Here is a 13,186-nt window from a genome sequence, read left to right on the forward strand (position 1 = left end):
CCAACGAGACACTGTCTACTATGCCAATTGAGGAGAGTCCACAGTGAACGGGGTTATACATTTTCACGGTGACTAGCTTCCTCGAATTGAGCTCAGCTTGTCTTCTTGAGTCTGCATTAAAGGTTTCTTCGCACAGAATCCAGATGCAAATACGAATGTGTCGTGAACAACCCTGGCCAGAAAGCCCGGGTAAAGTAAAGCCCATTGACCTGGAAGGGCTAGATTGTCAAAGACTGTAACACAGGTGAATGAGCCGGTTGCCCGGTTGGATGCAGGGGAAGTCTGTTCCAGTGCTGGATAATTGTTGTCTCTTTTTGGCTTGATCTAGGTTCAATTATAACCGGCCATGTGCGGTGGTGCAAGTAAGCTTTACAACCAACGAAACAAGACTTTCCCCAGCTGACGTGTCCTCCCTACTTCGTATCCAGTACCTGGCCAGTGATCTAGCGAACAAGAGTAATCGAAGCTTCGCGGAAACTCGCTTGACTAACCATCATATGAACATGATGCAAACTCTGAGGTCATGATTTGGACAAAATCGGCTTCTCTCTACAAGGTCACTACCGTGTATGCTTGTAACGCCGTACAGCAACGGCCAAATGCCTGCCTCCTCATTGCACGTCTATTTGTCACGTCGATGAAGCATGCCCCCTCCCTGTTTTGTCCCCAATACGGAAGGAAGTTATGAGATCTCCATTTTATTATCCGGGGACCCCAAGATGCCTCCAGATTGCGGAGTGCTGTCAACGTGCTTTTATCCACAACACTACCTACAGTAGATAGGTATCCACAGCGGCAAGTCGGATCACCATGCCTGTCCGGTTATAGCCAGGCAATATCGACGACAGCAATTTAACCGGTGAAGCGTCAAGCGATTGCGAAGAAGTGGCAATGTGCAATACTAGTATACGTTATATAGGAGACTTGTTGTCGCTGGCCTTTCTGTCTTGCCACTGTGTTGTGTCACGAAGCACGCGAAACGTCAATATTGTTCAAGATGGCGACAACTCAGGAAGAAATGTCCAAGCTTATGGCCAATGTTACTCCGTGGTATAAGGATCCCGGACGAAGAAAGCTCTATGCTCTCTTGGTGATTGCACTTCTGTCCGCTGCAACCAATGGATACGATGGGTATGATGGCATATCTACAAACATGCACCTGCGCTAACTGATTCAGCTCGCTCATGAATGGGCTCCAGTCGATCACGTACTACGAGGATTGTAAGTTGCTCTTGCCATTCGAGAAGGAGGCTTGCTGATCTCTGATCTAGACTTCAATCATCCTCACGGCTCACAGCAGGGGTTGTTGAATGCTATACAAAGTGTTGGAGGGATCGTCAGTAAGTGCATATATTGGAACTATCCATTGCACTGAATGCTAATGCCATTCACAGGTCTTATTTTGGCACCCTACAGTGCCGATTATGGCGGGCGAAAATGGACGATTTTCATCGGTTGCCTCATTGTTGTCATCGCTGGTGTCATTCAATGTTCGTTGAACACATCTGCAGAGGAGCCGCATGGATAACAAGTATGCAGGTTTTGCTATAAATATTCGCATGTTCACTGCTGCTCGATTCTTGAGTAAGTACTCGCCCTAGGAGCCTTTGGCCTTCCATATAATGGAACCCCTTCGCTAATTTTGTGCAGTTGGTCTTGGATCTGGTTTCTCCGGTCTGGGTTCCCCGCTGCTAATAACCGAGCTTGCTCACCCTTGCGAGCGTGGAAAGATCACTGCCTTATACAAGTATGAGTCTGACCATTTAAATCGATGGCTCACATGAACTAATACACTCACAGCACGCAATACTACTTTGGTGCCTTCCTTGGAGGATGTAAGTCTAGCTTGTTACACTGGATAGAATTTGGCTCACGTTTCTCCTAGGGATCACCTTTGGAACACTCTACATTCAATCAAATTGGTCATGGAAACTTCCTAGCTTACTACAAGCCGCTCCTTCATTCGTTCAACTAGTTCTAGTCCTCCTCTTGCCAGAATCTCCTCGCTGGCTCGTGTCTCGGGGCAAGGACGAGCAGGCTCTGGCCATCCTTGCCAAGTACCATGCCAACGGCGATCGAGAGGATCCTCTTGTCCGATTTCAGTATGCCGAAATGAAGGTTTCAATCGTTCAGGGTGAACAAAAGGGACGCTGGTCTGAGTTGTTCAAGACTCGTAAGTACATACATGCTCATATGATGATAGCAGGTGTGACTAATACGTTTACTTCCTCACAGGTGGTAACCGCTATCGTGTCTTTATCTGTCTCTGCTGTGGAGTATTCTCTCAGTTCTCCGGTACTAGTTTGACAGCATACTACCTGCATAATATCCTAGAAAATATTGGCATCACCGATCCGCTCTATCAGAACAAGCTCAATGGATTTATCTTGATGGTCAACATGCTTGAAGCTTGGTTCTGGGCTTGCATGGTTGATCGCTTCGGCCGTCGCCCGCTCTTCCTGATTGCATCTAGTGGGATGTGCTGCACGTTTGCAATTTGGATCGCCTTGACTGCATCTCAGATTATGCATCCAAAGGAGTTGGGCTTTGGGAAGGGTGTCATCGCCATGATCTTCTTCCACAACTTTTTCTACAACTTCGCTTGGTAAGTCATATCCGTCCCTTGGTCTTGATTACCGCTGATTGGCTTTCAGGATCTCCCTCAATGTCGCCTACCCCCTCGAGATTCTCAGCTTCAAGATCCGTGCAAACGGGTTATTCATGCAAGGTCTTGCCACCAACGTCTGCCTCGCCATTTCTCAATACGTTATTCCAATTGGAATCGACGCTGGCAGCTGGAAGTTCTACTTCTTTTTCGAAGGGTGGCTGATCATCCAGCTCATCACCGTTTACTTCTTCTTCATTGAGACTCGTGGCGCAACACTCGAGGAAATCAATCGCACGTTCGATGGTGCTGAAGCCGTTGAGGAAATCAAGCAAAGGGCTAATGATGCTGTTGGCATGAAGGATATTACTGAGATTGGCAACACAAGGAAGGCTGGGGACGATGGGGTCGGCTTCGAGGTCACTCATGTTGATGAGATTCGCGAGAAAACGGCATGAGTGAGTGAACTAGCTCGGAAAAGTGAGAGAAAGACACCGCTGGAAAGTTATCAGGACGATCGGTCATGTACTCCTCGCTGCGACTACATAATTTTGAGCTGTGGCGGTGCAATCCTTTGCTCTGCTTCGCCCGCCCTGAGCAGCCTGAGCACAACACGAGGTATCTTCTAGCTAATACTCTGCCCTGTAGTCGTTGATTAGGATGGGTGACGAGGTATGAAACATGGTTCATGATCCACGAATTCTGTCATTCCCTTGGGTACGTGGAAGCCACCGCATCATCGCATAGGCTCATAATTATCCTTGGCCCTAGAGACCCTCCGCCTACCTTTAGGTCAATGGGCGGATTACCCCTGTTCTATTGGTTCAACAGCTGCAGGTGGTGCACCGCTGAACGCCCTGTTTGAGTTGGTGCACCGCTGAAGCGCCCTGTTGGTGCACCGCAATTCTTGGCTTGGCTGCAATGCTTTCCACAGGGTATAAATCTCCCAAGCTCCATCCGCATGTACGTCCATCATTCTCTTCATCAATTCAACTCTCCGAATTGGCGACTCCTTTTCGAGGAGCCTTACGGCTCTAGAAACCAGGCCTCATCGGGTTTCTACCCACACAGCTGTCGCATAACGAGGAAGCCCACGCGGGGGGTTGATAAACCCCCCATCACCACATTAATCGAGATGACGGTGCGACATATGTAGACTTCCCTCCTACATCGAGTTTCGATCCTGATTCCCACCATATCGAATCATCTCTGTTCTCTTCCTTTTATACCTATGGTGTATCGAATTATCTGAACGACTATCCCGGTCTCGGCGTCGACCTCGGTCTCGAGCTTGGCGCTGTCGTTGATTCCGGATTGTTTGACGATGACCACAGTTTCGACTTTGAGCCATGGAATACACTTGAATCAGCTTACGGTGCGCCCATGGATGATCCTGCGTCAAACCAGCAGTCTGCGTCAAGTGAATGCATCAACCTGCCTGGCGCACAAAGCCTTCATGAACCAAGCCAGCAACCCCATGGCAGCAACGCCGCCGCAGCAAACTCAAGCGTCGCCCAAGAAACTCAAATTTTGAGGTGCACTCAATGCCCGGAGCTATGTTCTTTCACAAGACGTCGGGACTTCAATAAGCATATGAACAAACACCTGCGGCCTTACAGATGTAAAGAAGCTCAATGCAATTGGCGTTTCTCAACGAGTACTTCTGCAACGCGGCACCATGCTTCGGTCCACAAAAACGGCTCGACAAAGCAGCTTTTCTTCTGTCCTTATGGAGACTGCCCAAGGGTTCAAGGAGCTCAAACCGCCGGATATACCCGCAGGGATTCACTTGCTCGGCACATCAAATTGAAACATCAAAAAGAGAGGAATGGAACAGTATGATTTGTCCCGGGAACAACTATCGGAACTCGAAGAGGGAAGTCAATCTACGGAAGATGCTGAAACGAGGAAACTGATTATAGGGGCAAGATGGACTACTCGCTTTCGCTATTCTGTTGGACACATCAATCGCTCGCGACAACTACTGCCCACTTTTTGCCTTGGACGTCACGCAAATAAGGGACTGGTGATGAGATATTACCTTTGCCTGGGTATGCCAGTACTTGACTGGTCTTCGAGCACTGCCATGGGTGCTCGTCGATGGATATATTACGTTCCGTGGGCAACGCAGATTGCTATATCTTGTTGCAACCTATACGTTATGAGTCCCCTCAATTACGTTAAGCTTTCGCACATACTCGTGGGACAGTTGGAAGATGCGTGGCAAAGCAAGCTAGTCATTGTGACTATTCAAATATCGCTTTGCTCCTACTTTTTCACGTTTTGTCTACAAGGGTTGAGCGAAAGAGCCATGGATCTTGGGTACACATGCCATCCTAGGTGGACGAATCTGTTGGCCGCAAATATTCGTCAAATAAATGGTTGAAGGTCTCTGATTTCTCCGTCATGGTGGCGGTTCTCATGTCTGTTAAATACCCGAGGAGATGATCTCAATCATCTCCTCCTGCATCCTGCAGAAATCTTCCTGGGTTTAACATTGCCTCACCATCAAGTTAGGCAGGTTTATGGATGATTAAACATTGATGCACTAAACTGGATTATCATTGATTCGCTGCCCAACATAATCTCTCTCACTCTCATAGGGTTCAGCCATCTGCCTGGTCAAGTGATCCTCTGGACTGTCGTGTTTGTGTCTGTCCTTCGCAGGATTGTTTCCGCACTCAAGGTAAGCCTACGATGCTACTGATGGCAAAGGAGTTTGTAATTCATCGACAGCTGTTCCATGGAAGGTTGTATTTGAGGTTGCATCTGAGTAATGTGCATGATCTAGTCTGAATAAGAATTTAACTCCCTCTGGGATTTGGAGTCTCCCTCTCTTGCATAATATCTCATCATTCGCTCTCTTGAACGACTTGACTAAAACTCGCACTGCAAAAATGCAACCTGCACATCTCTATGAGAACTTTCAACGCACAGTCATGCATGATGCTCGCGACGAACAAACCTTTTAAACATTAATGATCATCTTTCTAAAATCAAGTACTAATCTACCTAGGTATCTACTAGCTGGGCATTATGCCTCTGACCAAGGCGTGCTTGATCACTTATGCGGTTCACCATGATGCGGTTCACCATGATGCGGTTCACCATGATGCGGTTCACCATGATGCGGTTCACCATGATGCAGTAGAGCAGTTTGATCAAGGTATAAGACATTCCGAATGATGAACAAGATCAAATCACAATCTCGACGATCATCCATCGTTACCTCGCTATTCAGTCTCTCAGTCATCCCGTAAATAAATCACTATGCCGACTAAAAATAACTGTAGCAGTGGCTTTTCTTCCAGTACGGACTCCCATTCTTAAGTCTTCTTCGGTGCCATAGTACTGACATTATCTCTTTCCTTCAGCAAACTCCATGCGTGTCAACATCGGTTGCGGTATATCGAACGCAAGCATACTAGAAACCTCCAATATCATCTGGAAGGGCGAAAACCATCTTGACCAGGTCTTTGATTGGACCCCTCGATGCTGGTTTTGATGCTTCATACGCAGACCAGAAGCGGGATATTTTCAGTCGCGTCGAGGTGTGGCTGAAAACCCTCAACAATTGCTGCGAACGGGGTTCTCCAAGACACACTCACTCATCCTTCTCCACGAGCTTGACCACATTCACGACCAACCAAAGCAGCAGCGGAACGCTAGACAGCGAATCTGTGACAACGTATCAGGAGGGAGCCGCTCGTTTGCGAGAATCGCACCGTCAAAGTCCGGTAGCTGATCGAAAGGCTCCCGAGTTTCCAACGGAGAGCGTGATGGATGAAGGTATGCGTCGTTGGGTTAATGATTTTCCATTCGGGAGGGAGCAGAACAACAGCTTGGCAGGAGTAGGTGCCTGGACTAACACTCATGAAGGTCAGAACTGATAACTTGTGACGGGAGCGTGTGATTATGAGCATTAAGACAAATCGGGGAATTTGTCAGAATAGTATCGCTTGATGGCGATCCACGAGCTCTAATTAAAGGGGCAAGGCTATCTCTTGGTTCCCCACTCAAAGGCTAACCTCCGCAACCAGTCTTGACCACGAATGAATCGCATCAACGCGGGTCGCCAAATGTTCTGCTCTTATTAAAACATGGTATATTCGTGCTCAGACCAGGACAGGGGTGCTACTGAGGCTCGCAAGCATGAATCAGAGGACAATTGATTACATTTTGATGGAATTCATATGATGCTTTTACGCCACCAGTATTCTCGCATCCTTTTCAAACGATCGCTGAACCGTACAGTAAGAAAGAACCGGTGCCCGAATCGATCAAAATCTTCCATCGACCATGAGCCTACCTCAGTGTACGCTTCATGCGCATGCAACAAGTCTTGGAGTTGTAAAGCCTCTTGCATCCCATCGCAAAGCGTCGATTCGTTGGAGGTTTCAGAATGCGGCCCTTCTAGACAAGAGCAACATGTGCAAATAGCGACCAGCCAGATCCACAAGAGACAATCCCACACCAATCTCTCGTTGCTGGACACCTGGCCCTGTTGCCAACCGACCATGATGTGTGTCTTCCGCTTCTTCATAGAGTGCGTACTGTCGGTTGAGTGTCTGTCGTCGCTGGCGGAAAACGAACATTCCCTCAGATATTGAGTCAATTTGACAGTGATGAAACGATATCTCTTTTCTCTTCGCTGACCACTGAAGCTGGAAAACACCGAATGATACCGGACCAGAGCAAGGCGGAGCATAATTTGAAGGGAGTAGCCAGACACGAGAGACTTGGCATTTCCACCGTGCTTAGGTTCAAAGAAAGCTTCCTCAGAGAGACCGAGCGCCGGGCAAGCATCGAAGAAGTTACCATAGGTTTGGGCTTTGCGCTGTGTTCCATCTTCCACTTCAAGTGTTTGTTTCGGCACCGATGCCTGGGGAAGTTTAAGGTGTTGTATATGAGAGACAACTTGGATCAGACTCCATGGCAAACAATTTGCTAGTGCAAGAGCTGAAAAGCCAAGTGGGAGTTGGCTTAATTGCACGTAAATAGAGTATACCAGTGGTCTGAGTGGGTAGGCGCCAGGAGTATGTTCAGTATCTTGTTCCTGGCTCCAAGATTCAAACCTAGAGCATGATCAATGTTGTGTAGGGCTAATTTTATGTGTGAAGTTACCTCCATATCATCCCCTTAATATCATCGTCGACACTGAGATTGTTTATGGAACCTCGATGCCGTACAAACCGTGTGAGTTCAATCCTATGTGTCCAGAAAGCTGGCAGGTGGTCTAGAATTCCTTCTGCCAGAGCCATGAATAGGATAGATAACACGACCCCATCATCATCAGAGTTCTGCACTTCCGCGAGCCGCAATTGCAGAAATTTCATTGCTTGTGCTCTGAGCTCCGCTGCACCGCGCATCAAGCCAGTAAGAGGGTAAGAGGGAGTATCTGGACCAGTGAGTTGTGCCAGCATCCCGGCCATTAAGGCGAAGAAGAGATCGGGCTTCATGGATAGTGGTCCAAGCATCCAGTTTCCGTACTTTCGCAATCTACCGAAAGGTGTCTCGTGAATTGCAAGACGGGTTTGTCCACACCAAATGACTAGATCCGTCAGCAGATGGAAACAAAACAAGCTAGGTAGAACCAACAGTAGTCGAATGCAGTTACTGAGTTGCGTGAATACATATTTGGGAAGCAAGAGAAAGGGTCCACTCGAAAACCGTTGCTCCATTTCCAGCCAGAAGTCAGTCTCGAGTCGTACGGGACAGTGTTGCCCGCGTTCAACGGTACATTATTCGACATGGTTCGGCCTGTGGGACATGTGGTCGGGATCTCATCATCACACATGTCGGGAGCTTTAGCATCGCGAGATGTGGATATTTTGGCATCTTCTCTTGTATATCTGTACTGTTGCTGGACCGTTGATGATTCATTCCGACGCTTGAGCCGGTGAGAAACACGCGCAGCATGGGATCTTGCGGTTGAGTTTCGTAGCTCATAATTTCGTCTCGGTTCTTTTTGTCCCACCAATACTTGAAGGAAGCACAAATGAACAGGTGACATAGTAAAGTTTGAACAGAAAGACTTGATGTGAGGACAGGCCACGCCACCAGGTTTTGATGTCACTCATTCTCGGCTCCAAGAGATTGTACACTTTGCCTACGGTTGCTGAATACGGTAAATGGTCAGACTCCTACGAAGTAGATGCGGTACCAAGAAGCTCGGCTTCAGATAGTGCTTGGAGTTATGCCGCTACTATGGCTGTCATTGGCAGTGTCAAGCTGTACTATACAATGGGTTTGCAGATGGATAAATGGTAAACATTCAGCTCAATTGATCGAGCCGGATCAATCAGAGCGAGCATTTTCGGATATAAGGCCACAAATCTGCGATTGTGACAACATCCACAAGCTAAGTATAGGACGAATTGTTAAGTCAGAGACTACTTGCCAACCCTCAACACCACCTTGCCCTTGGTTTTTCTGCTAGCCAACCTCTCAAGGGCTTTTGCCGCGTCTCCGAAGTCAAACACTTGATCTACTTGAGCCTTGAGCTTTCCACTTTCGATGAGTTTTGAGATTTCTTCAAGCTGTTGTCCATTAGGGTACATGATGAAGAACTTCCCATCTACGTTCTCATTGTCGTCTGGCGCTACGAGGTCGAATGAGAAGTCTGCAGGAGCCACAATGGTGCGCAGCATGCCACCACTCTTAACAGTATACCACACAGCGTCCGCCATTGCGCCAACACAGTTGAGTGCGATGTCCACTCTGCGTGAGGCATCTTCAGTCACCCATGTCTTGAGATCGGTTTTCGCATAGTCGATCACCTCATCCGCACCAAAGCTTTTGACAACATCGATGCCCTCACCTGTCGCGGTGCCGATGACTGTTGCACCTGTCATCGCAGCAAGTTGGACAGCCCAGGCCCCAACGCTTCCCCCAGCTCCAGTGATGAGCATGCGATACTCTTTTGTCAGGTCACACTTGAGTTCTCCGCTGGCGCCCCTCAGGCCCGCTTGTTCAACAAGCCATTGCCATGCGGTTAAAGCATTCACAGGAACCGTTGCGGCTTGATCATCTGTGAAGTTCACTGGTGCGCGCGCCATCTCGCCCTCGCTAGCGGTGGTGTACTCCCGAGCAGCCCCGGGATTGGGATACTTTACGCGTGCATAGACTCTCGCACCAACTGCGAACTTCGGCGTGGAGACGGTGCGTGGTAGAGCAACAACCTGTCCAATGAACTCAACACCTGGTGTCGAAATGACAAGTTCTGGAGGCCTAGGCCACTGGAGCTCACCCAGGGTGAATGCGGCTCTCGACACTTTGATGAGGTACTCGTCTTCCTTTTGCAATGGTAGAGCTACATTTGAGATGGTAATCGACTCTGTCTTTTGGTCGTGGAGGACTGCGTGCATCATCTTAAGAAGTTTGACGTATGGTATGCTGGAAATTGATTCAAGGAAGATACTTAACCAAGCGCTCGGGGAAGTAGGGCAAAGCTTTTTGTCCTGGCAAAGAAGAGTTTATGTTGTTGATCTGGATGAAGTCTACTCATGAAGGCTGCGAAGACATGTTTTATACGCGGACTGTAAGATATCTGCGTTGTCGCGGTGTCCTCTTTTCCGGCCTCAAGTCTGGCTATTCCGCCCTCAGCCACACTCGATTAGCAAGATGGGCTTGACGTTATGGTTGTCTTTAGCAGTCCTATTCTTCTGATTATGCATGGGCTGCCTTCTACAGCATCATATCTCGACTCACCTACCTCCGGGTCTGACATGCAATTACGAGGTAATTTACCTGCATAAGTGAAATTTTACAACCGACATTTGCGTCTGGGAATTTCGCCAGCCGTAGGAGATGTGGCAATATCTCGGAGAGACAGACACAGCATATTATGGATAGTCTCTTCAGCCAATTGGCGTGTGGATTCGTGCGGCTCAATTCTTAGTATTGATTCAATTACTAAAGGAGCACCTCCGTTCACCATGAAAACCTCGGAAGGTTGGTTTTTCGGAGCACTTGACCACTTTCGGACCGTATTACAGAAGCCTCTCCACTTTCTAGCCAGCTTACAAAGGCTTCTGCATTGGATCCGTATTACTACAAGCCATCTGTGACGCCAAGCTCTCGGCGGGATCTTGATGAATTCCACAAGATTGTGCAACGAATTCTGATCAGATACGTGTCCAATACAGAGATTGCAGGGGCTAGATGGGCATGTTCTACAAGCAATTCTCGCTAACGCCCTCCCGAACAGAGCGACATAAATTATTCAGTGTTAAAGTCATCGACGATGACCTCCAGATTCATCCCTTGGAGACCAAAGGGACGCTCGAGAGAAAGTGCAGATGAACGAACTTATCGTCTACGGCGTTCACACTCCAAGTCGAAGAACGGATGCGAAGCTTGCAAACAGCGTCACGTGAAGGTAGATAGATGATGGCACACCCACCAAGCTGTCATCTGCTAATTTTTTCGAGTGTGACGAGGGTCACTCAATTTGTGGAAACTGTAAGCATTTTCGACGAACATGCTTGTGGCCCATGAGCCTGTCTCACGAAGACGAGGGAAGCACGCGGACACAAATCAATAAACAAGCACAATTGACTTTTGATGCAACTAGTCAAAATATTGCTACTTTGGCTCGCGCTGTCACCAGTATCCCTCTTGAGGGAAATAACCTGCTCCTTCTCTTCAATCATTTCCAGACAAGCACGCTGGAAACTATAACATCTTGTACGGGCCAAGAAATCTTGCATAATAATGCTCCTCACCTAATGAAGCAATATCCGGTCTTGTTTCATAGCATCCTCGCCATCTCTTTAACCCACATAATTTACCTTGGTGGAAGTGTGGGTAATATGCACGTTGAGGCCCGATTTCACACCTCTCGTGCCTTGAGTATATACTCAAACAGGCTTTCTCAAACTCTCTCCCACGAAGAAACTGATGCCATGTTTGCGTCTTGTCTGATGCTAACCGAAATCTTCTTTGTTGTTGACGATGAAGACCCTGCGAGCATTTGGAGTATTCAGGATCAGAAAAATCCTAAAACTCGATGGATAACAATGATACGTGGCTTGGGCATTCTTGTTCAAAATCAAGCACACTGGGACCGGTCCCGGAGCTGTTGGGAGGCGTTTATTCTTGAAGGGGTCGACGTTCGACATGACAGCGTGGAAGATCTAGCGCGTGTCCCCAAGAGCTTGGTCGATTTTTGTGGTGCATTATCACGAGGATTGTACTCGAGTGCCCTACAAATCCTCGGATCGATAATTGAACCAGACCAATACCACTATGTCCGCGTGATTTCATTCCCAGCGCGCCTCGACTCAAACTTCATCGCCATGATCTATGCCCAGGACACTGGAGCCTTGCTCATACTCAGCTACTGGTTTGCTCTCATGTGTACAATGCAGAAATGGTGGTGCACGAGTAGAGCGCGATATGAGTGCCAGGCACTGTGTCAGTATCTTTGCCGGCTGCCTTGTCCAGGGTTGTTGAAAGCTCTGCAATTCCCCTTGGAGCAGAGTGGCATCAAAATTTCGCCTCTAATGTTGAACTCCGCTGCGGATCGCTTGCAGCTCTAGCGGCGCCACTCGATGGACTTACTGGTAGACACTGGAGCCGGGTTGCCATCTTGTGAAGGGAATGATATGTTTAGCGAGCAATTTTCGTAGAAAGTAAAAAGCTACAAGTTCATGCATTCACGGAGCTATTATACAATACATTATATAAGCTGTTACTAAGGGAGGTGTAACGGCTCTCACCAAAAATGATCTGGTAGCTTGTAGGCGGTTTTTGATCCACGAAGTCCAGTGGGTGGCCCCGCCACATCTACATCTCGATCAAGGGGCAAGGCTGCGTGTCTTGCCTTAAATAGCTCCGTACTCGGGGGTTAAACTCCGCAAGGAACCCATCTCAAACACAGTGTGCCCTTGAACACCAGCATACCACATGTGAGGCTATTTACTTCAAACTGTATCTGAACAGTAGCTCAAGTTCGCATCTGGAACATAGCCTCGTTGGATTACCCTTGCAAGACCTTGAGTCATGATTGTGTCTCAGTGAGTTCCAATGTGGCGTTGAGCTGAAAGGTTTCTGCAAAGGTTGCGATTGGCACGCCTCCCTTAGTAATTAGGTATACAAATGCGGCTTCATGTATATATGGATTCGATTGATGGACCGCCTATGGTCCCTCGATTCTACCCGCGTCAAACAATCACCAAGGTGGGCAAGCAGAGAGGGAAAACCTCCTCAGGTATTTCTCGTTAGGAGGTCGTGAGAGGTACTCCGTCTATCCAACTCAGTCTCTATTCGCTCCTGTTGGGGGGGCGGGCGATCGGGGGTGTCGGGCGTTTTCAGGCTGTGCATCGCCTGCCTCGGGCTTGAAGTTAGCCTTGCCAAGCACCTCCCGCCTTGAGTCCTAAGCGAGAATACGAGAAATAATATCAGCAGTCGGCTCAGGCGAATTCCTCACTGGCTAGACACAAAGACAACAATGCAGCCACAGCTTAGATCTGATGGCAAAATTGAAAAGTGCATCCAACGAACCCGTTGATACGAGGAACAAGGCTTTTGATGTTTGGTCTTGGGCCTATTATTGCTATTATTGTCTGAGGCTTGATT

General features: G+C 48.1%; 2 protein-coding genes across 2 annotated transcripts; one reads left to right on the top strand and one right to left on the bottom strand.

The window, feature by feature from the left end:
• Positions 1–997: 997 nt before the first annotated feature.
• LTR84_011675 (uncharacterized protein) lies at positions 998–3,063 on the top strand (the record flags this gene model as incomplete). Its single annotated transcript, XM_064855203.1, has 10 exons — positions 998–1,131; positions 1,178–1,221; positions 1,272–1,340; positions 1,395–1,490; positions 1,540–1,584; positions 1,651–1,747; positions 1,801–1,835; positions 1,886–2,173; positions 2,236–2,605; positions 2,655–3,063. The coding sequence occupies 10 exons, from the start codon at positions 998–1,000 to the stop codon at positions 3,061–3,063; spliced, it is 1,587 nt and encodes a 528-aa protein (XP_064708792.1).
• A 5,934-nt stretch (positions 3,064–8,997) lies between these two features.
• Positions 8,998–9,975, bottom strand: LTR84_011676 (uncharacterized protein; the record flags this gene model as incomplete). Its single annotated transcript, XM_064855204.1, has 1 exon — positions 8,998–9,975. The coding sequence occupies one exon, from the start codon at positions 9,973–9,975 to the stop codon at positions 8,998–9,000; it is 978 nt and encodes a 325-aa protein (XP_064708793.1).
• Between the last annotated feature and the right edge of the window lie 3,211 nt (positions 9,976–13,186).

This window comes from Exophiala bonariae (genome assembly GCF_035927105.1).
Source record: "Exophiala bonariae strain CCFEE 5792 chromosome Unknown scaffold_6, whole genome shotgun sequence".
NCBI classification, from domain to species: domain Eukaryota; kingdom Fungi; phylum Ascomycota; class Eurotiomycetes; order Chaetothyriales; family Herpotrichiellaceae; genus Exophiala; species Exophiala bonariae.